Source organism: Antrostomus carolinensis, unplaced genomic scaffold, assembly GCF_000700745.2.
Source record: "Antrostomus carolinensis isolate BGI_N321 unplaced genomic scaffold, ASM70074v2 scaffold8748, whole genome shotgun sequence".
Classification (NCBI taxonomy): Eukaryota; Metazoa; Chordata; class Aves; order Caprimulgiformes; family Caprimulgidae; genus Antrostomus; species Antrostomus carolinensis.
The window spans coordinates 2072-26725 of record NW_010330858.1 but is presented as its reverse complement, the minus strand read 5'-3'; the positions used below and the strand labels follow the sequence as shown (position 1 = coordinate 26725).

The 24654-nt window shown below is 40.7% G+C and overlaps 1 protein-coding gene across 2 annotated transcripts; it reads right to left on the bottom strand.

Annotated features, from left to right (window-relative positions):
* Positions 1-1517: 1517 nt before the first annotated feature.
* Positions 1518-10752, bottom strand: LOC104528889 (actin, aortic smooth muscle). Of its 2 annotated transcripts, XM_010173039.1 has the most exons (9): positions 10711-10752; positions 7933-8104; positions 6108-6236; positions 4751-4861; positions 4342-4426; positions 4098-4259; positions 3653-3844; positions 2583-2764; positions 1518-1823 (listed from the first exon to the last, which is right to left on the bottom strand). In XM_010173039.1, the coding sequence occupies exons 2-9, from the start codon at positions 8059-8061 to the stop codon at positions 1680-1682; spliced, it is 1134 nt and encodes a 377-aa protein (XP_010171341.1). In that variant the 5' UTR covers positions 8062-8104; positions 10711-10752; the 3' UTR covers positions 1518-1679. The 2 variants fall into 2 exon arrangements, with proteins under 2 accessions (XP_010171341.1, XP_010171342.1); XM_010173040.1 differs by lacking the exons at positions 6108-6236; positions 10711-10752 and having other exon boundaries at positions 7933-8061.
* Positions 10753-24654: the final 13902 nt, after the last annotated feature.

The window sequence follows — 24654 nt, the reverse complement described above, 5'->3', positions numbered from 1 at the left end:
ATGCAAATGGATCAGTTTGGGTGATGCAATTTTTTTTTTTCCCCATTCCATCCTTGTATAGCTCAAGTTTCACCTAAGTTAAGCAGAAAACACTTAGGAAAACACACAGACCTTTACCTGAGAGCTGACCCTCATCACATCTTGGCATAGCAGAAATACATCAGAATCCCTTGGAGAAATGCGTCTTCTGCAGCAACACTCTAGTGGAAACTTTTATTTGAAATCAAGCTGTTATCCTGAAAGGGTTGTGTTGTTTTGGTTTGGTTTTTTGTTTTGGTTTTTTTGTTTGTTTGTTTGTTTGTTTTTTGTAGAGTTAGATAAAAAAGATCTAGATAGAATTAGAAGGAAGAACCATAAAAAGTTATTTGCTCTTACGAGAGTTTATTTAGTGTCTGTTCCAAGAGCCTAGTTGGCCTATACTTTAAATAATAAGGTTAGTACAATAAAGTTTGGAACATGTTCTAACAGTCAGAAGCTGAACAAGATCTGTAACCCAGGGGTTACACAGACATGGTAAATAACAGGTGCTGTTACAAAAAGCTTACAGTTTGAAAGATAATGAGTAACAAGCAGGTGAGGTAAACTATTGAGTTTAGACAGGAAACCAGGTAACAAAAATAAATAGCATCCTCCTTTATCCTGAACTCTAATGCATACAGATTGCAGCAAGTTCTTTAGAACTGACCTTTTCTAGGTCTGTCTCAGTGGATTCTTTATTCATATATATACTTTTAAGACAGTATTACTAGTGTCAGCTTCTATGCATATACTTCTAGTTGAATATCAGTTTTGATGTATTTAAGACTCTAAATGGAATCAGAAAAATCACAGAAAGAGAAAACCATTATTATTTTATCTATATTATCTACTTTGCTTACTTTACCCTCCCCCCCCAAAAAAACAGTTCTGAAAAGAAAGTATATTAAGCCAGCTTAATTACCCCTTAGACCTTGCCAGAAATCACAACATAAAAATAATAGGCTGCACTCATCTTGAGGGCATATGACAGGACATGTTCAATCTAATATTAGTGTTCAGATATGCTCCCAAAGGAACAGGGTTTGTTTCTTTAAGAAAACACACAAAATTGTTGTAATATGCACTGTATACCTCTGGGCCACACACTGTAAAAAATTTGCTTTTCCAGCATGACAGCTGTGACTTAAGAAATTATATAGATAGATAACTTTTTTGGGTAGAGCAGATGCAAAGTAGAGTGCATGTGCTCATCCTGATATCAGTATCCTTTGGTACCACCCCAGAACTTTGGAAAAACCAAGACTGGTGGTCCTGTTTGCAGACTAAAATGTTTACTGAGGCTAAACGTTGACAATGTGCAGCCTGACAGCTGAGCATTTTCTAGCATTGGTATCATTGAGCAAAAGGTACCATTTTTTCTATTAAGCCCAGTATACTGTAGTATCAAATTCAGGTCACAAGATGGAGCTTCAAACCAGCTGGAAGGATACCTCCACAAATGCCTTTTTTTTTTTTTTTTTTTTAAATAGGAGCAGCAATTTCATAGCATATTTAAAAAGGAATTCCAAAAAAATACATAGTATCCAATTAATTGGAGTCATTATAATGAAAGATTTATGAAATGAAATGAAATTATAAGAAGGTATTTTCCTGAATACATTCACAGTAATACAATAAGGACACATAAAAGATAAAGCAATTTAAAAGCATTTGCGGTGAACAATGGATGGGCCAGCTTCATCATATTCCTGTTTGCTGATCCACATCTGCTGGAAAGTAGACAGGGAGGCAAGAATAGAGCCTCCAATCCAGACGGAGTACTTACGTTCAGGAGGAGCAATGATCTGTTTAAGAAATAAAAGCATTAAATACCACTATCCACTGTGATATCTGATATTAAGAAAAGCACTGTATCTATGTGTTAGTGTCAGACCTACACTACAGTTAGCCACTGCTGCAAGCACTAAAGTTAAAAAGCTGTTATTTAAGTCTGAGACTAAGTCCTCAATTTCTCTGCCCGAGTCAGTCTGCCCAGTAAAACTAGTGCATTTGTGTATTCACAGCTGCATATGAGAAAAGGGGAGATGATTGCTCTGGAAACATAACGATAGCCCAGGAGGGCTTGGAAAAATGAGTGACCTATAGAGCACTCTTATTGGTATAACTGGTAAAATGTTTGCAAAGCAAAGAATGGAAGATTTGAAGCAGCAGAAGGAAGATTGGCTGGTCAGAGGCTCTTTCTTTTCTGAACTTGTAGGCCAAGGACAAAAACAGCATTTCTTCTCTCCCATCTCCATCAGCCAAAAAGAGCTGAAGAAGCTCACATTTAGCCCCAGAGGAAAATTTCTGCTGCTGAGTGCACGCTATTCTTCTTTGGCCAAGCTAGGGCAGTTTGCAGAATTCACTGTGAACAAGGAAATGAGAGAAGAGGCTTTCTTCTTCCAGCAACAAAGTTACCAGGTGGTGATTATTTACTAGAAGGTACAGACATTATTCAAAATATGTACAAAACACTTACTTTGTAAAGTATTGCTATGTTTCACTAGGTTCTTGAGGACTATGTACATGCCAACTCAAGTAGTCTACAAATAATTGCACCATACCTTGATCTTCATAGTGCTGGGAGCCAGAGCAGTTATTTCCTTCTGCATCCTGTCTGCAATACCCGGATACATTGTAGTGCCTCCAGACAGCACGTTGTTTGCATAAAGATCCTTTCTGATGTCTATGTCACACTTCATGATGCTGTTGTAAGTGGTTTCATGAATGCCAGCAGACTCCATGCCTGGAGAAGTTACAGAGGAACACTAAGGAAGCAGCTCTGTACAGAGACTTAAAATTGTTGACATGGAACTGAGAATATGAACTTTAGTGCCTCTTTGGAAGACATCAGCCTTCAGAGTTGCAGAAATCTGGAAGTTATTCTTCAGCTGCCTAAATTATTTGCATAGGGGTTCCTTGGTGTACAGCCCTCCTCTTCTCTTTGCACTCACAACTCCTCCTTAAAAAGAAAGCTGGGGGTGTGGAACAGTAAATTTTCCACTAGGCTTTTGCAGGCAATCTCAAATGTCCTAAGAATTCCTTATATGGTCTTGGAATAATTTTTTTCTTTTTCTTTTTTTTTTAATTTTTAAATTGAGCCAGTTCAGAGACAGAACAGTCAAAATATGTCCTAATACCTCTAAGTATGCAACTACTTTATTTCTGAAGCTGAATTCTGCCGATTGGCAGAACCAGCCCTGGTTTTCTGTGTGACCTCATTGCAAGTCTGCCTTCATGGCTGTTGATTAGCATGGAATTGTGTTGGCTTTGCTCTGCAAATGTGATGAATTAGGACACCATGGATTCAGGATTTGGAGCAGTCTCTTGGAAAAATAAAAGTAGTGCTCCCTGCAAGCACATTCAAACTACAATCCTCACGCTATTTAGAAAAGTGGCTTTGCAGCCATACTTGTCGTAGTGGCCAACTGCAAACTTACAAAATGGCATGGGTCCAATGACAGTTCTCCCCACCATATTAATAGTGCTGTTCTAAAAGATTATTTTATAATGTGTGCTAGGACATATCTGTGTATACGTTTAAGTGAGCTAGGAAATGGGACACAATTAAAAGAAAATAGGGGACTTGATATTTATGCACACTTTAACAAAGCAACACAGTCATTCAACCTACCAATGAAAGATGGCTGGAAGAGGGTCTCTGGGCAGCGGAAGCGTTCATTTCCGATAGTGATCACCTGACCGTCAGGAAGCTCATAGCTTTTTTCGAGAGAGGAGGAAGAGGCAGCAGTGGCCATCTCATTTTCAAAGTCCAGGGCCACGTAACACAGCTTCTCCTTGATGTCACGGACAATTTCACGCTCCGCTGTCAAGAGGATTCAGTCTTAAGAATGATATTCAGGAAGGACCCAGATATGTTGACAAGTTGTTCCCTTTCATTCTTCAACACCCCTCTACCCCATTTTAAGGAAATCCCCTGCTAGTCTTGCAGGGGACTTTCTTGTTAGATTCCTTCTTGTATCTAATCCACTGCAGGAAAAAACTGCTAGGCCTTCTAAGGTCACTAGAAATTCTGCACATTGAACAACTCTCCTCCTCAGTGAGCAATATGTCCTTACCAGTGGTCACAAAGGAGTAGCCACGTTCTGTCAGGATTTTCATGAGGTAGTCTGTAAGGTCACGGCCAGCCAGGTCCAGACGCATGATGGCATGTGGCAAGGCGTAGCCTTCATAAATTGGCACATTGTGGGTGACGCCATCCCCAGAGTCAAGCACAATCCCTTTGAGAAGATAACACACAATTTATTCTCAGGTGCAAACCAACACGCTTAAATGCCTGTGCCACCTTTCCCAGAGGCCTACCTGTGGTACGTCCAGAAGCATAGAGGGACAGAACAGCTTGAATAGCTACATACATGGCCGGCACATTGAAAGTCTCAAACATAATCTGAAATGCAATTAAAATTATTGCCTTAACAGTAGGGCTTTTAGCTCAGTTGAAGTAATATCTTGAAAGACAAGGAGGAGACAAGATTTTCTTATTTCTTGATAGTTAGCAATAACAAGGAAGGAAAATACAAAATCTAAATAAAAAAATATCTGTATCTAGCCTTTATCTGTACTGTATGAATATAGACACATGCACGTGTTAAAGATAATTTTGTAATAGGCCTGGTCCTAAAAAAAATATTAAGATGATGTTAAGCTTGGACAGACTGAAGTTCTCACATTAAAAACTGATACACTGATTTTCTAGACTAAGTGAGCTTACCTGGGTCATTTTCTCTCGATTGGCTTTGGGATTTAGTGGTGCTTCAGTCAGCAGAGTTGGATGTTCCTCAGGTGCAACACGGAGCTCATTATAGAAAGAGTGGTGCCAGATCTGAAGACAATGGGAGAAACCAAAGGAATGAGTCTCATGCAGTTGTTCTTATTGCCTTCATAAATATTACCAAAGTAATTGTAGAAAAAAAAGCACTATCCTTAGGTTTTACTGCTAGTAATATGTGACTTATTTTAAAGACACATAAGGAAAATAAATATTATTCTTACAGTAGAAGAGACAGAGCTGGACAAACTTGGTTCCAGCAACACTATTTCAATAATGATTGAAAGTTAAACAGTTCCAGAACAACTCTAGAACATATGTAGACCTATGCTCAATAGATAATGGGTCTCCTGAAGACAATTTTATCTGTTGGTTTGTAGAGGCCAGCCCAAGAATTCATAAAAAGAAATGACAGCAGATGGTTTGTGAGGCTGAAAGTCAACTTGTGTTTATCGCCTCCTTATGGCTCATTCCTACCAACTATAAAAATCCAAGGCCAAGCGGACCGCAATGAGGGGGGGAATACACCAATAAGAAGTAAAACCACCAGAGACTTTCTAAAAGCCAAGAAGTTTTTTCTAAGTTTGTTCTCAAGCTGGTGGTGATTAGAGGCAGGTTGATATGTCAGGCATCTGAAAGGTTTTGCTGTCTTTCCAAGTAAAACATACAGTGAGAGTCAGTAAGTCCTGTGTGGCTCCACACACTTGCAGTGTGTTGTGATACCCTGGCTGTTCCAAATAGCCCTGTTTCCACAGCACAACATTAAATAGAAATACATCTTAGAAGTTATGTCAACCACACAGACTACGACTGTAAATGTGGTCCTGGAAGTCTTTCATCCAAACACGGGCTCTGAAATGGATACATTGCACTGCAATATTGCTAGGCTTTCAAGCATTAAAAAGTATGTGTCTAAACAGTGCCATTCACATGAGAATTACACACATGCTTTGCATTTTTGCAGAAACAGATGTTGCCTTAAATTCCATTTCCAGACTAGCAAATTGAGGATATTCCTTCTCTTTTTTTTTTTTTTTCTTTTTTCTTTCTTTCCCCTCCAGTAATTAGCAAAGAAGTATAGATCATACTGGAGTAAAAGAACTCCCAGCAACTATTTTGATGTACTCCTAGTGATACTTCAGCTTTAGATGCAAGTTAACCTTTGTTAACAAACTTTCTGTTAAACCCATGCTTGATAGCATGACACTTTCATCTCAAATTTAGTGAGTATTCTATAAACATTTCGTTCAAGTATTTCTGTTTACCAGTGATACACATCAACATTTCAAAGCTGAAATACCTTCTCCATGTCATCCCAGTTTGTAATGATGCCATGTTCTATGGGGTATTTCAAGGTCAGGATTCCTCTTTTGCTTTGAGCCTCGTCACCTACATAGCTGTCTTTTTGACCCATGCCAACCATCACACCCTATAAAATAACACAAATGGAGTTAGTCTTTCAAGGAGAGGTGTCACAAAGTAGTTAGAACATTAGCTATGAAATAAATCCAGTTGCCAGTGTTACTAGTTACAAAATACTTCACGTATACTAATGAATGGAGAATTACTCATTGCTCTTTAATTTCCAAATTAAATGCTTAATTCACTTAAACCCCTGGAGTTCGTGTTTCTACTATAGCTTAAGTAAACAGCACAAGTACAATGTTAAATTCATCAAGGTAAATTGGGAAAATAGGGTTGTTTTAATGTTTGTTATTAGGGATGAACCGTCTGCTATAATAAAGTGGAGTAAAAGCAGAAAGTGATGTTGTGCCATCTAAGGGTCAAGAAGAAGCAATACACACTTTACGTTTCACAAAACTTGAATTTCAACGTGATTTAATTTCCTTTTTGAAAACTATAATATTGCCATTAGAGACAGACAATTTAAATCTACTGTCTCTGCTTCTTTTTATGTATTTTCATGGATCCTGTAGAAACAGTCTATGGACCAGAAGCTGGGAACTACTCTGGATATACAGTAATCTCTATGTTAAATTTAGAAGTGCTGGGGAAAAAATAGTATATAGCAGGATGCTTTGAATGCATAATACTCTCATCAGAACTTAGTCATCACAGTCCTAATCTTGGCATCTCTAAATGCCCTGTCTTAGAAACAGGCAAACTGAATTTGCAATTTCTGATGGGATGATCCTTCTTTCAGGGCACTAATGCTACCAGTGATATGTAGCAGGAAAGAAAGGTTCTAGAAATCCGCTGTATTTGTTTCCATTGTGACTGTATGGCTTGCCTTTGAGCAATTAATACTGTTCACACTATCTACAGAAGCTAGCATTTGAATATTTTTTAATTATGCTAATGTCCAGAGTCCTGAATTAGCCACATTTCTTCTGCCCTGAAGAGCTTAAAATGTATTTGCTGGGTATATAAAATGCTGCATCTTACAGCCAGTTTACCTCTTCCCACTTCAGCAGGTCCTTAGATGGCATAGAAGTAATTAGATGGATTTACTAATTAGGAGGATTAGTTTGCTGGGGCCTAGACAAGCTGCTGTAGTTCATGCTAATGATGATCATTCAGAAACTCTATATTTTTGTCAGCTCAGATAATACATATATTTTGCAAACTATTAAAAATGACTGGAATGCATCGTATTCCAAAATGTAAACCCTGAAGCTAAAGAATCTCAACCCTAGACAGGTGTTTATTTATGACAGAGCTAAATGAATGAAGTCAGGAAGGTTAATAGGAAGCTGACTGAAAACATCTCTTTCCTCCTTTAGTTTTCCACACATCACCTATCATCAGCTTTTAGGGCAGTCAAAATTTCCAGATACTTCTGTGTTGGGCTTTTGTGGGATTTTTTAAAACTATCTCTAATTACCAAGTTCTCTGGATAATCCAGAATTACGGGATAGAGAGAAGAGAGCGTATAAGGGAGTGAAAAATTTTAGAATTACTCCTTCCACAAGGTGAGAGACCAACTTTGACTCAGGTGAGTGCACTGCTGGGCTCATTTTGCTTGGAAATACCGTGTTACACAGATGACCCAGGGCTGGGCTAGTTGCAAACACATGAAAAGGTGGCTCTGGGATGGAGGACTGGGGATGAGGCAGCAAAGCCTTCTACAAGCCCATTGTGGAATAACCGAAGCAGTTCATCACCTGGTGCCTGGGACGACCCACAATGGAAGGGAAAACTGCTCTTGGAGCATCATCCCCAGCAAAGCCGGCTTTACAGAGCCCTGACCCATTGTCACAAACAAGGGCAGTGCTGTCTTCTTCCTCGCACATCTTCTATGTCAACGTCCTCAGGCCCTCCAGACAGAAAACAGCCCTATGAAAAGAGCAGGAAAGAATTGTTAAAAAAACCCCACTCAGGTAGCAGACCCACCCTTGGCGACAGAGACAGCTATATGAATCAAGACCAGCAAAGAGAGATATGTCACTGGTTCGGCAATCACAAGGCCTGCGGGGCCATACGAGGGAACGGGCCTCCTTTTGTAAGTGTGAGAGGTTTCAACCATGTCTGCTGCAGGGCTGTGTGCACTAGAGGTTATCTGGGGAATTCCAGAGAACACTTCTAGTCCTGCGGCATGGGCAGACAGATGCGGGAGCACCAAATGTTTATCTAAATTTGGTCACAGAAATCCATGACTGGGGGTGGGTGAGAGATAAAAGAGAACGCTGGACTGACAGCTGCAAAAACAAAGATCCCTTTGCATTGGATTCAGCGCAACTTCCCCTGCTTTTCTATCACCCTGACAAAACCCTGACACACGCGGAAAGCTGTCAAAGGTAAGAGCACTTCAGTCTTCCCCATCCGTTCTTGGGCTTCCCAATGACTAACCACGTTAAATGCTAGGCATGTACCAGTGGTGTTTTCCAGATGTAGATATTAACCCACTGGGTGAAGACGGCCAAATAAGTTTACATTTAACCTTCTAAAAGAGAAGAACTGTTCCAAATTAAAAAGGAAAAAAAAAAAAAATTATAAACCCTTTTCCAGCCCTCCCCTAGTCACTCAAAAAATAACCCACCTTTACAATGAAGTCAAGGACAATATGTGTTTTAAAAATAGGCCATCGTGTATGGTCTAGCATCATTTCAAAGCAGCTAATAAACTTCATTTGTAGAGTGGCAGAGTAATTTATGTTTGCTCCTTGTCTCAGTAAAAAGAAACTGTTTTCCTCCTCTGGCAACAGGAAGATAATATGGGTAATAAAAATGCTTTGAAGGCTTTGTATTAAAGTCAATTACAGAAACAAGCACTGAATACCAGGATTCAAGAACTATTTGCTCACGATTTATAGTGTGGCAGGGAATCGCTTGGCTAGCTCTGAGCCTGGGCGTTCATGCAGAGTTCAACAAATTGCAGTGTGTTAACAGCTAAAGGAGGCAGCTGTCATCCACAGACCAGATGGCCTCGTACACAGTCTCCACAACCTTCTGCCAGGGGAATACTGGGAGTGCAGGACAAAGTGGGAATTGGGTCAGCACGAGCCACAGCTGAGGAGCAAGGGAGCCCAGGATGTGTTTAGCCTCTACATCAGATGGAACAAGCACGGACAGTTCTCCCAAATCCTTCATTTGAGATCCTCCATCTCTCCCCAGCCAGGCAGCCAGGCAACATGGCTGCAGCCCCGCTCCCACAGGCTGCTTGGGCATAGCTCCCAGGAGAAGACAAGGATAGGGAAAATCCTCACTTGATGCACTCCAGATATTTTCCCATTATTATTGGGAAAGGAAAGTGGTTGCAATTTTTGTATTTATTAAACTCCTGGGGAAACAGGCTCTTTATATTCAAACATTTACTGAATGGAGTACAATTGTTATCTAACATGAATGAACAGACTGGTTTGGACAAACCATTTCCTAATTAGGAAATAGGCTTTTCAACCGTCTGTTTTTGGAACAGAGTTCGAGGTCAGGGGGTTTGCTCAAACCCATGCAGCTAATGCAATGCCAAAAATCACTTGGGGGAGGGGAAAGAAAGGGGCAGGAAAGGCTACATTTCTGAGCTTAGTGGACTCTAAATGAAAACCATATTTAGTAACAAAGCACAAAAAGTTGAAAAATCAAAGCTGAATTATTTCAGACAGGGTGCTTTGCTGCCAGCCAGTGAGTTACAGCTCAGGACTGCCATGGCATGCAGTAATGACATCTTACAGCAGCAAATGTCACTCAGCACTGTAGAAGGAAGGAAATTTTTCTCCCAAGTAATTAATAAAGTATTTAGCCTCTTTCCTCTAACTGCTTTACATCTAAAGTTAACCAGTCACCTCACTAACCCCCACAAGAAGCTACTTAAGAGAACTCCAGTCCCACAAGAAATATTGTGTGTAGCTTGTTCCTTAATGAAATGTTTGGCATTTTACAGAACAGTAGTTTCATATACATAGAGACAAGAGCAAATACACACACATCCTCATTGTATTCTATTAGACACTGTTATTTTGCTTATTTCTAGCTCCTCTTACAGTCATATTCCCCAAAACACTCACATCACCTTACATTGAGTTAACAGCACTAAAGCAGATCTGCTGAGAAACCCTACTACACAGTGGGCAAATTCACCCTTCAGGAACTCTGTTCTGTAGAAAACTAACACTGCAGGGTCACACAGGTTCATTTAAACACTAATATAGCTATAATTCCAGCCATGGCATTACACGGACTGTGTCTTCATGCTGTTGCTGGAGTGCAATTGGAATCAGCAAAATCATCAGGTAGAGTTTTTATTTCCCTTTCAGAAGTGCTATAAAATAAAGACAACTCAGTGTAGATAATACAAGCATTTTATCAATTCAATTCTACCAAGTAAGCTTGCTTAAGCAAACTTCAGCACAGCAATACATCCTCTTGAATAGCCTCCATTTGACATTATTTAATTGAAGTCCTCCAGCAATCTGTAAATCATGCTATTGGTTCAGTGCCACTTACCCTGACAGTGCTTGGCTGGGGATAGCTGCTCTGGGATGGTGCACTCTGTATCTGAAAGCTCTGAGGTTATATAGCCCCTTCAGCTCCTCTCCTCCCACCAGCCTCCCAAACAAGGAGCAGAGACAGACAGAGAGAGAGCTGAAGTCTCTAACAAAACCATATAGGGACCTTATTACAAAAACCTCTAATCTGGGTGGCCACAGGCCCTGGGTCTCTTCCACTGCATTCCAGTGCAGAGCTCATGAAACAGGAGGAGACTTCCAGCTGTTAAGATAAACACTTTTAAAACTTGAGGAGAATTGCTAAAATACAGAGAGATGAAGTGTGCCCACAATAGACACCCTCTGGCAGGAGGAGTATGTGTTCAAACAAGAGAGGTCCAGGCCTCCATAGTAACATCCAAGAGGCAGAATGAAGAATTGGAAGAGCAGTCATTTATAATAGGGAAGGCATTTTTAAAGAAACACTTTGTTTTCATTAAAAATTTTGACAAAAACAATATTTCTGGCAAGCTAAACAGCTGCTGAATTTTGCCACAAAGTCTCTTTAAAAGCTCAGCATTTTGCTTGTATGCTAAATATTGCCCATTGGCTTACAGGTAGTTAAAAAAGTACCTGCTCTGTATAGCATTCACAGTGAAGTCTTTCAAGGTTGTGAAAATGTTCTGTTAAAAGATTGTTATGATCCCCTCTGGCTTGCAATGGGTTAGAATCCATTCTGTTTCTCTGTCAGCTTATTTTCAAAACCCTAGGACCAATGGGCCAACTTTGCCCTAGTGCTTCTCCACTGATGGCCACAAGTCTGGACTGTTGTAAACTCATCTCAAACTGTTCATAATAAAGTTGTTAAATTTTATAGCATCTAGTTTTTCCATTTAACATATTTTTAGCAAATAAAGCAAGGGTTCTCACTGTGCAAGTTATTTTCAGCACAGGACCGGATTTTTACAGCTGTAGCCAGCTGTTCTCTGGACAGGCTGATTCTACAGAAGCAGCCCTTTCATAGTCAACAATGTTTTGTCATCAAGTTTGTACTAAAGACCAGAAATCAACATTTCTAAACTCCAATACTAAACTATTACAAATTCAAAACTGCTCTACGCACACAAGCCAAGAAAGATGTGAGAATCCAAGTGAGATCCTTGCTTTGCAAGTCTTGTTACAATGGGGAGGGGCATATTGTGTTTGCTTACAGAGTGTTTGCTGCCCAGCTGAGTAGTCTTAATGCAAAAAAATCTCCCATACAACTGCAGTGGGAGTTTTTCTGATGTAGAGATTATAAGGATTAGGCCACTAGTAGAGATAGCAGATAGGCAGAATTATGGATTGAAGACCAAAAGGAATTTAACTTTTAAGGAAAGGAACTTTCAAGGAATGTAACTGCCTTTGAGGGTCAGAAACAGAAGCTAACAAGTGTTGGAACATGAGCCATGCAAAAGCTATTTATTATTTCACTTCCAGCATCAAGGCAAAATATAAGAGATATTTGGGAGGTGGGGGGGAGGAACAAAACCCACCAAGGTAAGCAATCTACAACAGAGGATATAAACAGATGCTTTTTGGTGTATCTCCAACTGACACTCAAAGGACAGCCAAAACAAAATTCTTTGTTTTCAAGCAACACTCAAAGACACAGTTGAGAAAAATTACGTACCTTGCATAGAACATATGGTATTAGATCACTGAACTCAGATCAAGGGGAAGGAAAATTTCACACAGCAGAACCTTTCATCACCATATCAAGTCTGGTTTTGATACAAACAACAATTACTTCCTAGACAGAAGGAAACATAATCCAAGGTTTTCAGAATCATCATCTACTCTTTCTCCTTGGAAATACCAAGACTGAGCTAGAGATCCAAAAGAATCCAAACTCTTCACCTTAATGCAAAGAGGTTCACAGTCCCAAAAAAGCTTACTGGTGATGGTGCTCTAGCTGATAATGCACATATGAGACTGCAGAGCCAAGCAAATAACCCTTCAGGTAGAACTGGTAGACCATTCACACTGTACCTCAGCATAGCTAGAAGTACAGGCAACAGTTTTCTACAAGAGGCCACTGTGGATACTATAGGAGGCAGTGGCCATGCAGATACCACAGACACCTTTGTATTTCTCTCAAGCTTCATCACAGTTCCTGTAAACTTAGCCTGGCGTGTACCACAATTACTGGTGGTGGCAATGATGGTGGCAGCAGCAGCCCCTTGGCTGCTATGAGGAATAGATATTTGGGTGGGGATCACACATAACCTTCCCTGTCTTGGGCACAAAGATGTGAAAATACCAGCCTTCAGGGTGCTCATGGAAAAGATATGGCTGACACAGTCTCATTCATAGCAGGCAGCTGCTGATATAGCAATAAGGAGGAAACACCATGTTTGGAGGAACCTTCCTATGGTTATGAAGGATAATTGTTAGAGACAACACTATGCAGAATAGAAGGGAGAAGCAAGCGCAGGAGCTGACGGAGCAGTAGTGATGGATACAGAGGAACAACACAGCAAAAAATGTAGAGATTCTGCACAACCGTGCCTCCCGCACACAATGGAGAGCCAGTGCCCAGCAGGCAGCTCATCTCTGAGGCGTTACATTATTGAAGGTCCTGGGGCAGGAAGGAAGGAAGGCAAGCAGGTGAACTATGCAAGGAAATTAGGTCAGTGCAGCTCAAGGGACATTACAGAATACAGATATTTCTTTCCTTCTTAGTGATTCCATGCTAGAGTTATGATCACGCAGATATTATTATAGAAAAAAAAAACACATGGTGAAAAAAATGGCATTAGTAGTTTACACCTTTCTTCTCAGCAACATAGGTCATTGTCAGAGGGGTAGGTAGGAAGGGGAGAACGTATGAGACAAGAATAAGAACCTAAAGAGAACTGAACAGATAAAGTCTTCCGAGAACCTAGGCTAAATGCTGGGGATCAAATGTCTGAACCTTCCTCTGTGGACACATACCAGCTTAGTTCAAATACATATATAAATTTTTGCAAGAAAAAGAACACACCACCATTCCTGAAAGTAGTTTAGCTTCCCCTTTGGAGGCTACTTCCATCACCACTTTCTGCTGCCTATCTTTCAGTAATTATCCTGCTCATTTGTGTAGAAAACACCACAGTACAGTTTGCCCAGTGTGTCTATACCCTGAAATTCTAGTTCTTTCATTGTATCCATTGTAGCCAAAACCTATATTTTTTTCTTTGGCTTCCCCAAGAACTTCTCTGTTTGTCCATGCTAAACTCTTTTGCAGTCTCCATTACAGGAGCAGGTCTGGAGTATGGTAAGAGAAAGGAAAATAAGCAGAAAAAGTAATTTTGCCTTTCTTTCATACCCTTTTCCCTGCTCTCTTTATAATGATACTAGCAAAGCTCCCATGTGCATTGGGGACTTGTCTACTGACTTCAAGCATTTTTAAAGATATCAGTGGAAACTCTGAGCTACACATTACAAACTCTTAGCTACATTCCTTAAGTCAAGTTCTTTGGTTTTCAAGAACTTGTGCAGATTGTGATATGGACAGAAAATGTGCTTGGGACTCCACAGCAGCAGGAGCTGTAGAGCCAACATGCCTAGGACATGGGCTTCAGCTGGCCTGAAGGATGCCAGCTCAGAGGCCACACATCAGTTCATAGATGCCATACTTGTTTGGTAAAGGAGGGCAGAAGCTGCAGTCTTATCCCAACTGCTATAGAAAACTGGGAATACAGCAACCTCTTTACTCATAACATTACAAGCCATTACTTTATAAGGGAAAACGACTTCTGAGACATGTGTGGAGACCTTCCTGCCTACATCCAATTGGCTGTTCAGGAATGAAGTTCTGCTAAATATGTCTCTGGCTCCCTTCCATTTGGGGATTCCTTTCATCTTCATAGTATTAGCAGAATCTCTAAACTTTTGGTTTGTCTGGCTTTGGGCCCTCTCCACTATCTCACTGATAGGCATTAACACTTCCCCACCCCCCTTTTCAAGAAAGGCAGGAATAAATAAGCTTTAGGGAGCAGAAAGTCCCTCTAATAACCTGATTCATTGCAGCTGTCACACAATATGCATCTGTAAAGTGTCAGATCAACCATAAGCTGTCAGACCCATAGACTAGCTTTCTCTGTGATTGTCAGGCTCTTGCACTAGTCTCTCTCTAACAACTAAGACAAAACAGCTCTAATCATTCAAATATGGCAGTTTTCAACCCACAAAGTTTGGAAAATAGTTTTGCCAGTGCTGCTCAAGTGTTACAGGATACAGTGTTTGCCTCCTGGCTCTCTTGAGTGGGATGATGAAACATGTTAATTCACAACTTCCTTCATCTTCTTGACAAGGTATCTTTCTCCATGTTAATGTTAGATAAAGTTATCCCTCAATCAAAATCAAAGGAAGATATTCAAAGTAAAAATAAGCTAGTAGCTCCCTCCTCATCCTTCTTAGATAAATAAATAGCACATAAGAATGAGCCCTGCTGAGTCAGGCTGATATCCATGTAGCTCAGTATCCTGTCTCTGATATTTCCTGATAGCAGATGCTTAGGAAAGAAATGAGACACTTAAAGTGATAAAGTTGTTCCTATGTCCTTTCTGCTTCCTTACATGCAGCATAAGGATTTCTTGAGACAGGAGTTTGTACCTATATTTTCATGCATAAGAGAAGTGGACAGATTTTTCCTCCATAAATTTGCCTAGTTTAAACACATAGTTTTGGAGATAGATTGCTTTCCATTATTTTTTTGTGGAAATAAGATCTACATTTTATCTGCAAGGTAGCACCCTTAGCTCACACTCCAGCTGGTATAGGCATGCCTAATGCTAGAAAGAAAACATCAAATATATCAGAAGCATAGTCAAAGGAACACTATCTTTATACCGAGAGTTGCAAATCCACCAGAGATCCTAGATAAGCCCTCAGGCTACTGGCCATGGCCAAGCTCTGCCCTGCTGCATGTAAACTCTTAGCAGCACCTCAATAGCTTGGTCACATTTCATGCAGCTGTATCAGCCCTATATTGTAGACAAGATTTCAGGATAATGTTACATTGCGTATCTCCCCAGACCTGAGAGAAGAGATTCCCCCAGACGATTATCAGAACCTCTCCAGTAACATGCTATCTAAATTTGCCAAAATATAAATGAAATCTTCGCACCATATCACTGTGAATAACAAGCCCTGTACTTGTGTACAGCGTGTGTGTGAGGCAGGCAGAGCACAGGGGTCCTTCCTCCACAACAGCCTCCAAGCCCCTCAACCAATGTATTCCCAGACTGACAGCAACAAGGAGTTTTGGAAGTGGTTTGGAAGTGGTTGCCCTATTATTACCTCACAAAAAGGAAGATTTCAAGATGAGCTTGCATATTATGAGAAATCAGATCATTCCCATCAGAGAAATTTGTTGGAAGCAGCTTTCATAAGGCTATTACTTACAGATTAAACCCATGGACTCTGCATGCCTAGTTCAATCACAGTGCTTCACAAGCTCAAGTGCCTATATCAGCCAGTTTGGCTGGCCCTCCAGCAAACAGTGAGGAAAAGCACCTCTGCAGGGTAATTTCTTTCACTACTTCAATAATTTTCTGTAGTGCCAGAGTTTCACTTTTTGTGACTGCCAGAGCTTCTTTGCCCGTGGGCTCTGGATGATGACAAACCGTGGAGCATCTCTCCCCACAAATGTGAACAAGCAGGTACTTTCCTCTCCAGATTGCCCAGCCCTGGTCTCCAGCCCCTTTTTGCTGGCACCTGGGCTCAGAGCAGTTAGGTGTCGCTGCTGGGCAGGACAAGGAGACACCGTCCTGCTGCAACTTCCTTGTCTTCTGTATGAGCCACTCAGCACACCCTATAAACAAACGACTCCTGAGAGCACAGCTGGACTCTTTTTTTAAACTTACATGAGAACCACTGTATCACAGTGAAGAAATGAGCATTATGTGGCAATAAACTGAAGAACATACAAAAAATACAAGGTGAAATCTACAACCTGCGTGAACAAAGTTAACACTTTTTAAAAATATCTTAGGATAAAAAGGAAACATACTTTTTGAATTGGCATGGTATTATATGGAAATACATGCTGTTATATGGAATTATAAAAAAAAACCCACTCCCTGGAAGTGTTTAAGGCCAGGTTGGATGAGGCTTTGAGCAACCTGGTCTAGTGGAAGATGTCCCTGCTCCTGGCAGGGAGGTTGGAACTAGATGATCTTTAAGGTCCTTTCCAACCCAAAACATTCTATGATTCTATGTGGTAAATGCAAACATATTTAATATGTGTACATTTTCTGTACCAGGAAAAAGTCAGATGTCAATGCAAAGGATTGCAAAACAGTTTGGGGTTTTCTATTTCAACACCATCACAGCAGGGTGCAAAAAGAGCCAGCAGTAAAGTTGGGCATGCACAGTGCAGCAGGTTTGGATAGCCTGCATCCATCCAGGTGTCCCAGAGAACAGGCCAAAGTGCCTCCAGAACAATTAACATTTATTTTCATTAGTCCTTAAAAATGCTTAAGGGGTTTTCCTGAAACAGGAAGAAAGGCAGTTTAACAAAAATTTCAAGCACGTAATGGCAAGAAGTAGCTAATTACAAACTTGCCAGATGAACATACCACTTTTAAGTCAAACTATCACAGCTGCCAATATAGAATCCAAATAATAAAAAATAAAAGGAGATAATATAATAAATAAATGCTGATGAATAAGGCTTTATAAAATTTACTTCTTGTCAAACTTTTTATGAGAAATTACAAATTTAGTTGTAAAAGTCCTTTAAAGCCTTTCACTTTCTCAAACATGAAATACTTAAAAATAAGGCGAATGTAGAATCAACCTATGCAGAGTAGCAGAACTGTCTAGCTGAAGTCTTGCAGCACGTCAGCACAGGGAAATCACTGCTGAGTGGGTGCAATTCTGTGGGACCTTCCCTACCCACCATTGGCTATGCACCTTACCGCCTTTATCAGCCATCTGAACAAAAACATAAGTTACAGATAAATGTCATGGATAAAGCATGTGTGTGTATGTGTTTTTATAACTTGCTACAATGTACATTAGAGATCTAGGACAAAACAAGAGTCCTCCTCAGCAGAATGTTGTTTATAATACGAAGCCTTGAGAAAACTCTTTGCATCTCTGACTTGTACAAAAGGATCCCTACACCATTCCATCACACTTTTGTTGAATGTCATTTTGGTCGATGAAAACAAGGTGCAGACAAACATACCCAGCAAAAAGGCGCCTAACTCACCGCAGGTTGCAGGAAGAATGAGGCTGCACTGGTGCTCTCCTCTGCCCTGTGTGCAGTGTCAGCCTGCCTCTGGCACACCTTCCTGCACACAGCCTGGCTGCTGCTTTGGCCTGGAAGACCCCCCTGTTATCTACTGTGGTGCTCCAGGAGACTGACAGCTGACAATGGTTGGTCACTTAACCAGGAGGAGCTTAGCACACAGCTATTACTCACACTCTAGCACATCCAGTTTATAAACTCCATCTCCCCAAGCTACACTCAAGTCTCACAAGAAGCCTGAAGCAGGCAGGTTTTTCACCTTTGCTTTTCAGATACATCTTAGTTACATAAAATAGTTTATTCTTCCTCTTTCTTACAGACAACCATAAGAACTATGGAAAAGTACAGATAACATGCTATTTTTGTTCAATAATCTGGTTGGTTTTCTGAAAGTGTGCCAGCATTTTCCAGATAAATGTAGGGATTGTGTTGGGTTTTTTTTTTCCTCTTCTATTAAATGTATTTTACATGCTCACCTTTAACTGTTTGCTCAAAGTCCCTATCAGACCAAAGAACAATGTTTTGTTCTTTTCCTTTTACGACTGTGAGAAAGACTTAGACACACGTTTCTGAAACAAACACAACCATCCTTCAGAAAGAAGAAAAGACAGAATTCTGCAAAGCTTTCGCTCATTCCAAGACCAATTGTTGTACCACTAGCCTCATGGGGGATAAAAACTGTCAGGACTCAGGTCTAACCTGCCTACAGCCCAGCTGGACATATCTCCAACCTCAACTGCTTTTTGATCCATTTCTTAACTAGGATAAGATCACAGATACTGTTCTGTATTGCACACACATATAGTATGCCCATAGGGACCAGCACCAATACAGCTGTCGCTGCACACAGCACTCCTTTCCATAGACAGAAGGTTAACATCTGCCTGGTTTCACTGTGGTTTTCAGGACTTCAAGATTATCCCAAGTATCTACAGGTAGAAAATGTTAAGCCTGCCGATCCATGTTCTTCTGCACTTTTTGCAAGTCAGTAAGAGTACTAAATAAAAGACAAGGTTGTGAATATCTCTGTCTCAGAATTATGGTTTCTACTGTGTTGTCAGTCCTGTAAGTATTTCCCAGGATTCTTTTGCTTTCAGTCCCTTGCTAGTACCTTCTTGAATAGATGTAGTAACTCCTTTCACTGCTGCAAAACACTTGCCCAAGGATCTCAAAAATGCCTGCATAGTTTCCACATCAGGCTACCAGAACTACATACAACTCTTTCAGCTTCCTAATTAGAGACTGTTACTTACTCCATTGTATTTAACTGTCTCTGGGAATTCATTTATGGGGTCAAGTGCTCAGACCTCTTCAACATAATATAAATCTTTCCTCTGTATTGTGATTAGTCTGTGTTACACTAATGAACACATTGTTTAATAAAAGGAGACATTTATACAATTAGCAGGTCTTCAGCATAAACATGTCCCTCTTTCTGAATTGTATTTAAATAAAACAGTGTTGCTATAGTATTTTACAGCATTAAAAACTCAGCACCACTTGTACTGCAAATGGTCAGGCCTCCTCAGAAAAATGCACTGGGAGCAACAGGGGACAAACACGCTTGGGAAAAAGGGCTAACATCTGTTTTCTTTTTTCTGCCTACATAAACACAAGGTACTGTTTTCATGACGGCTAAAACTTCCCTATTATCTTGATTTTAATAATTTATAGTTATTCTTCTGTAGACTTGTCTTTGTCAGGTCCTGTTTTTCAGGTAGGTCCCCTGAAAACAAAGCATGGGGTTTGTACCAGGTCAGTCAGGAATAGTGGAACAGCAGCTGGGAGAGCAAGGAACAAACTCCACATAGCAACAGCCCTTCACTGCACCAAGCCAAGACGCTCCAGGCTCTGCCGTGCGGCAAGTGCAAGGCAGACTGGGCTGCCCTTCTGGGGCGCTAACAGCGAAGGGGCTGGAGGCCAGCCCTGCCTCCCGGAGGGAGGGAAGTCCCCGGTTACTGATATAACATATCTATACATCTGCTTGATGCATGTGTAGTGAAATCTTAGCTTCATTCAAGAAGACATAAAATTTACCATTGATCTCAGGTAAAGTCATGGCTCACTGAAGTGATTCAATGAGAGCTGATCCAAAACATCTATCTCAAGAAGGTAAGGCAATTTTCTTACACTATTACAGCAAAGGGATGTGAAACCTGTGGCTGTTACAGCTGTGGCCTGCCCTGGCACCAGGCTCTCCCACCCATCCCAGGGAACCAGAAACACAAGTTCTGCTGTCCGTCCCTCTGCAGTCCCCCATCCAGTCTCCTGTTCCTCCATGTGAGCTGGCTGACGGCACGAGAGGCAGCTACCATGCAGCATAGAAAGGATGCCTCTTCTGAAATACTTGGCTTCAAAGAAGTATTTGAGAAATTATTCAGCTGAAAAATATCTGTAACATTTTATCTGACAGCTTAACAGACTGCTTTAGACAGCAAACATCAGTGTATCTCTTCTTGTTATGACCACCCCTGGAAACACACTGCTTTCTAAGTCCATCATTTAAGTGCTGATGAGAACCACCAGCAGAAAACAATCAACTGCTTTTCGACAGAAACATAAGTGAGTCTGTACTACGCACTCATTTCATTTGCTTCGTGCTCATAAAAGCTTGACTGTGCAGCTGAACAGAGAAGGTATGACTCACTCCTGTAGCTGCATGAGCTACCCAGCTCTCTTGTCTGGTTGTGCAGATGTGTGGTAGAAGTGGGTGAGTAGGTGAAGGCAGGAACAGTGCCAGGCCCAAGACCTCCTAAAGAGGTCTAAAGAGCCCCTAAAGAAGGGCTGTTGCTCCTACCACAACAGCCCCTCTTTACCAGAATTTAGCTCTTGATTGTTGACCTGAAGCACAAGCCCTGGTTAAAAGTGCACAGCAGTGCACAGGGGACAAACATTTAGAGCGACATCACTGCATCCTGCTCTCGCTCTGAATAACATCTGATGTCACAGAGGATGCCAAACTGCATCTGAGATGTTAATGGGAGGGATAAAACTTTTCACATCACTTTCTGTCCCCCTTCCCTGCCCCAAAGAATTTCAAAGTTTAAGCAATATCCAAAAAATCCCGAGGAACTTTGGAGTCTCAGCCACAAGGCATTGCTTTATCTAAGTGTGCTAGTCTCACTTGTTAGATGATATCCCAGAAAGAGGAGCATGACAGAGCAAAGCAAACCAGTGGAACTAAATCCCTAAAGACATAATATTTCTTACAGCCTCAGAAATTCAACTACAATAGGCTGAGATCTTTTAAAATGTTTCTTTTAGCTTCTCCTCCCCACTGCCACCTTTAATAAAATTTGTCTTAGTTAACTTTAAAATTATCATGAAAACTTTTCTCCTTGAAGGGTGGCTGTCTCTGGGTCACCTACTCAACATCGGAAATAAAGCCATCTGGTGTGCCTGTTACTGCCATCTTCAGATCAGAGGTTAAAAGCAGAATTGAAGACCTCCTTTTACTCACATTTACCTTTTAACTGCAGACGCTTCTCAATAGATCTTCACTCTCTCATCCTCAGTATGAGGATTCAGCCTTGGATTTAACTCACAAATGCAGAAAACTAATACTACTCACAGACCAAATCAGTCATGCTGTGTCCAGGCAGTGCCTGAAAGGAGAGGGTTTGAACACTTCCTCACTCACCTCTGAAGAACATCTAGCCTCCCTAGCACATTATCTCAAGAGCTTTTACAGTTCACCTGTTACATGTTTGACAGTTAGCATTTGCTGTACACCAGGCTTTGCAAGCACGAAGCATAATCTTAGTGTTAGTAATACCATCTTCAAAAATCCAAGGGCAATTATTCTGAGAAAAAAAGAGCAGAGCACCAGCCACCTTCTGAAGCTAAACTGCCTGCTGCAAGTTCTAGATGGAGATAGAGCTCTGCAAAACATTTAAGAGAGATGCATTTACAATATATCAAGTCACAAAGCCAAATTTTAAGTGAGTCTGTGTGATTTGCAAAATATTTACTAAATAATGCAGCATTCAGGATCTCACTGGTCGAGTGCACACACAGAGGGCTGGGACAGGATGGTCCCATGGCTAAAATAAAGTCAGTAATCAACCCTAAGATAGAAACACATCTACATTTATGGTAAGGTTATAGTGATTGGCTGTAGGAGACACCAGGCATCCTGCCAATTTGCTTTTCCAGTCTAAGGAAATGCTCAGTTTGTTTGAAAAATGTTTTTTTTTTGCTGCTGTGAAGAATGCATTGACGTCATCAAACTGGGTCTGTTAGCAAAAGCATGGATCCAGGGTTGTGTTAACAAGTTGAATTGCAAGAGAAAGGACACACATCTGTTTCAGCTTTCTTTTAGAGTGACAGGGACTATTCCCAATTCTCCTTTATCACCTTCTCCAGAGGAGGACTGCAAGAGGAGACAAGTGACTTGCTATGAGTTTCGGGTTCCACTCTGGTTCCACTCTGTTTTGTCATGTTTCCACTCTGTTTTGTTGCTAATGTGGGGGGTTTTTAGATAAATACTGCATCTATGGCTCCCCAGGCTTGTGTATCAGGTCACTGTTACTTCTCATAGGAACATGCTGCATGCCAGAAGTCCCTGATCTGATTTTCATAGAATCATAGAATGGTTTGGGTTGGAAGCGACCTTAAAGATCATCTAGTTCCAACTCCCCTGCCAGGAGCAGGGACACCTTCCACTAGATCAGGTTGCTCAAAGCCTCATCCAGCCTGGCCTTAAACACCTCCAGGGAGGGGACATCCACAACTTCCTTGGGCAACCTGTTCCTGTGTCTCACCACCCTCACAGTGAAGAATTTCTTCCTAATATCTAATCTAAACCTGCCCTCTTTCAGCTTAAACCCATTTCCCCTTGTTCTGTCATTAACTGCCCTTATGAAAAGTCCTTCCCCAGCTTTCTTGTAGGCCCCTTCAGGTACTGGAAGGCCGCTATAAGATCTCCCTGGAGCCTTCTCTTTTCCAGGCTGAACAGCCCCAACTCTTTCAGCCTGTTCTCATAGGAGAGGTGCTCCAGCCCTCGGATCATCCTGGTGGCCTCCTCTGGACTTGTTCTAGCTGCTCCAGGTCTCTCTTGTGTTGGGGGCTCCAGAACTGGACGCAGTATTCCAGGTGGGGCCTTACAAGAGCGGAGTAGAGGGGATTTGATATAACACCATGTAGCACCCTTACAAAAAAAACCCCACAGGGTGTTCATGTACCTCTCCCATCATATACTGCTTTCCCATTTCTATGCTGTTGTATCAGCTTCCCCACTTGCACAACGGGGTGTTTGGGCCAATACAGTGCTTTGCTACCACATCATCTCACCAAGACACCTTTCACTATACGACTAACTCAGGTGATTATCAGTAGTATCTTAGAAAGGGAAAAGGGTAACCCCAAATTGTCAGAATCCAATAGATTCTGCCACAAAATAGATGCTAGTTACAGTGGTTACAAATAATTCCTGGTCCACAAAACCATAGAGCAAAGGGTGCAGCTGGCAGGTGGAGCAAGGTCACTATTTCAATGTTTCACAGAAGAGCTGGAAAACAAAGGGCTAAGCATTCCACCATAAACCTGTACCCAGTATGGGCTGATGATTTAAAGACTGATGCCACTTCGATCCTTCCCCAAGACCAGAGTCACAGAACAAAACAGGTTTGAACCAAGGATGAAGGCAACGCAATAGAGCTGCATGAGTAATGGATTACTCAGTCTAGTACTTAAACTAAAAGTAAAAATTAGGTTGTTGTGAACATACATGAGGGGAGGGGAGAGGCAAAATAGAAAAACAAAATAAAACAAAATGCAGACAGTAAGTAAAACAAAATTACTCTACTTTGGGCCTTATTATTAAGTGTTTGAGCTTTATCCCTGTTCTCTTGAAAATTCAAGTTATTTAAAAACATGAATCACATAACAAAATGTTTCATTATAAGTCTCTCCAAAAATATATATTCTGTATTTTCTCATCTTTCCCTCCCTTTTCAGTCAAATCAAGTTGTCCAAATATAACAGTTATATCCCCTAATCCACATTTTAAGGCAAATTTACTATCTACTATAAAAAACAGGGGAATAAGTCAACATATACAAGACAATAAAATGCAAAGCTAAAAGGAAGACAATTGTAGTAAGGAATTCATAACTCTTCTCAAATTCAACAGCTCCCACATTTATTATTTTAAGGTATGCCAGTGTAAGTCTTCTGTGCAACAATAATCTTCTAAAGTGTATTGTAGGTGAAAAGAGAATTTAACTTTGATGGAACTACTTTGGTTAAGTTATACTACATTAATCTATTTTCCAATCTTAGTACTAAAGAACTGCTAAATAATTAGCAATACACCAAACCAAATGTAAATTAAGTATTTAAAAAAACCACACAGTATATTTAAATTTTTAAAAATCTGTAACTATTTAATAATAGAAGAAGTTGTAGAAAGCAAGTTGGGTCTTTTGCTTCCCCCCTCCCTGTTATTTTCCCTCTGGAATATAAATATGGATTCAACATTTTGAGATGAGACCAATACACTGCACAGGCCTCTGGGCTCTCAATCATGTTTTATTTCACTTTGATAATTTTTTCTTCACCTGGAGAGACTAGTTAAGTAAGCCTTTGCAAAAACTTAGCAATTCATAAGGTGATAATACCCTGATTAAGTCAGTTTCTCTAGGAGCAAGTGGGGTTCCTGGAGAGGGAAGAAAAGATTTG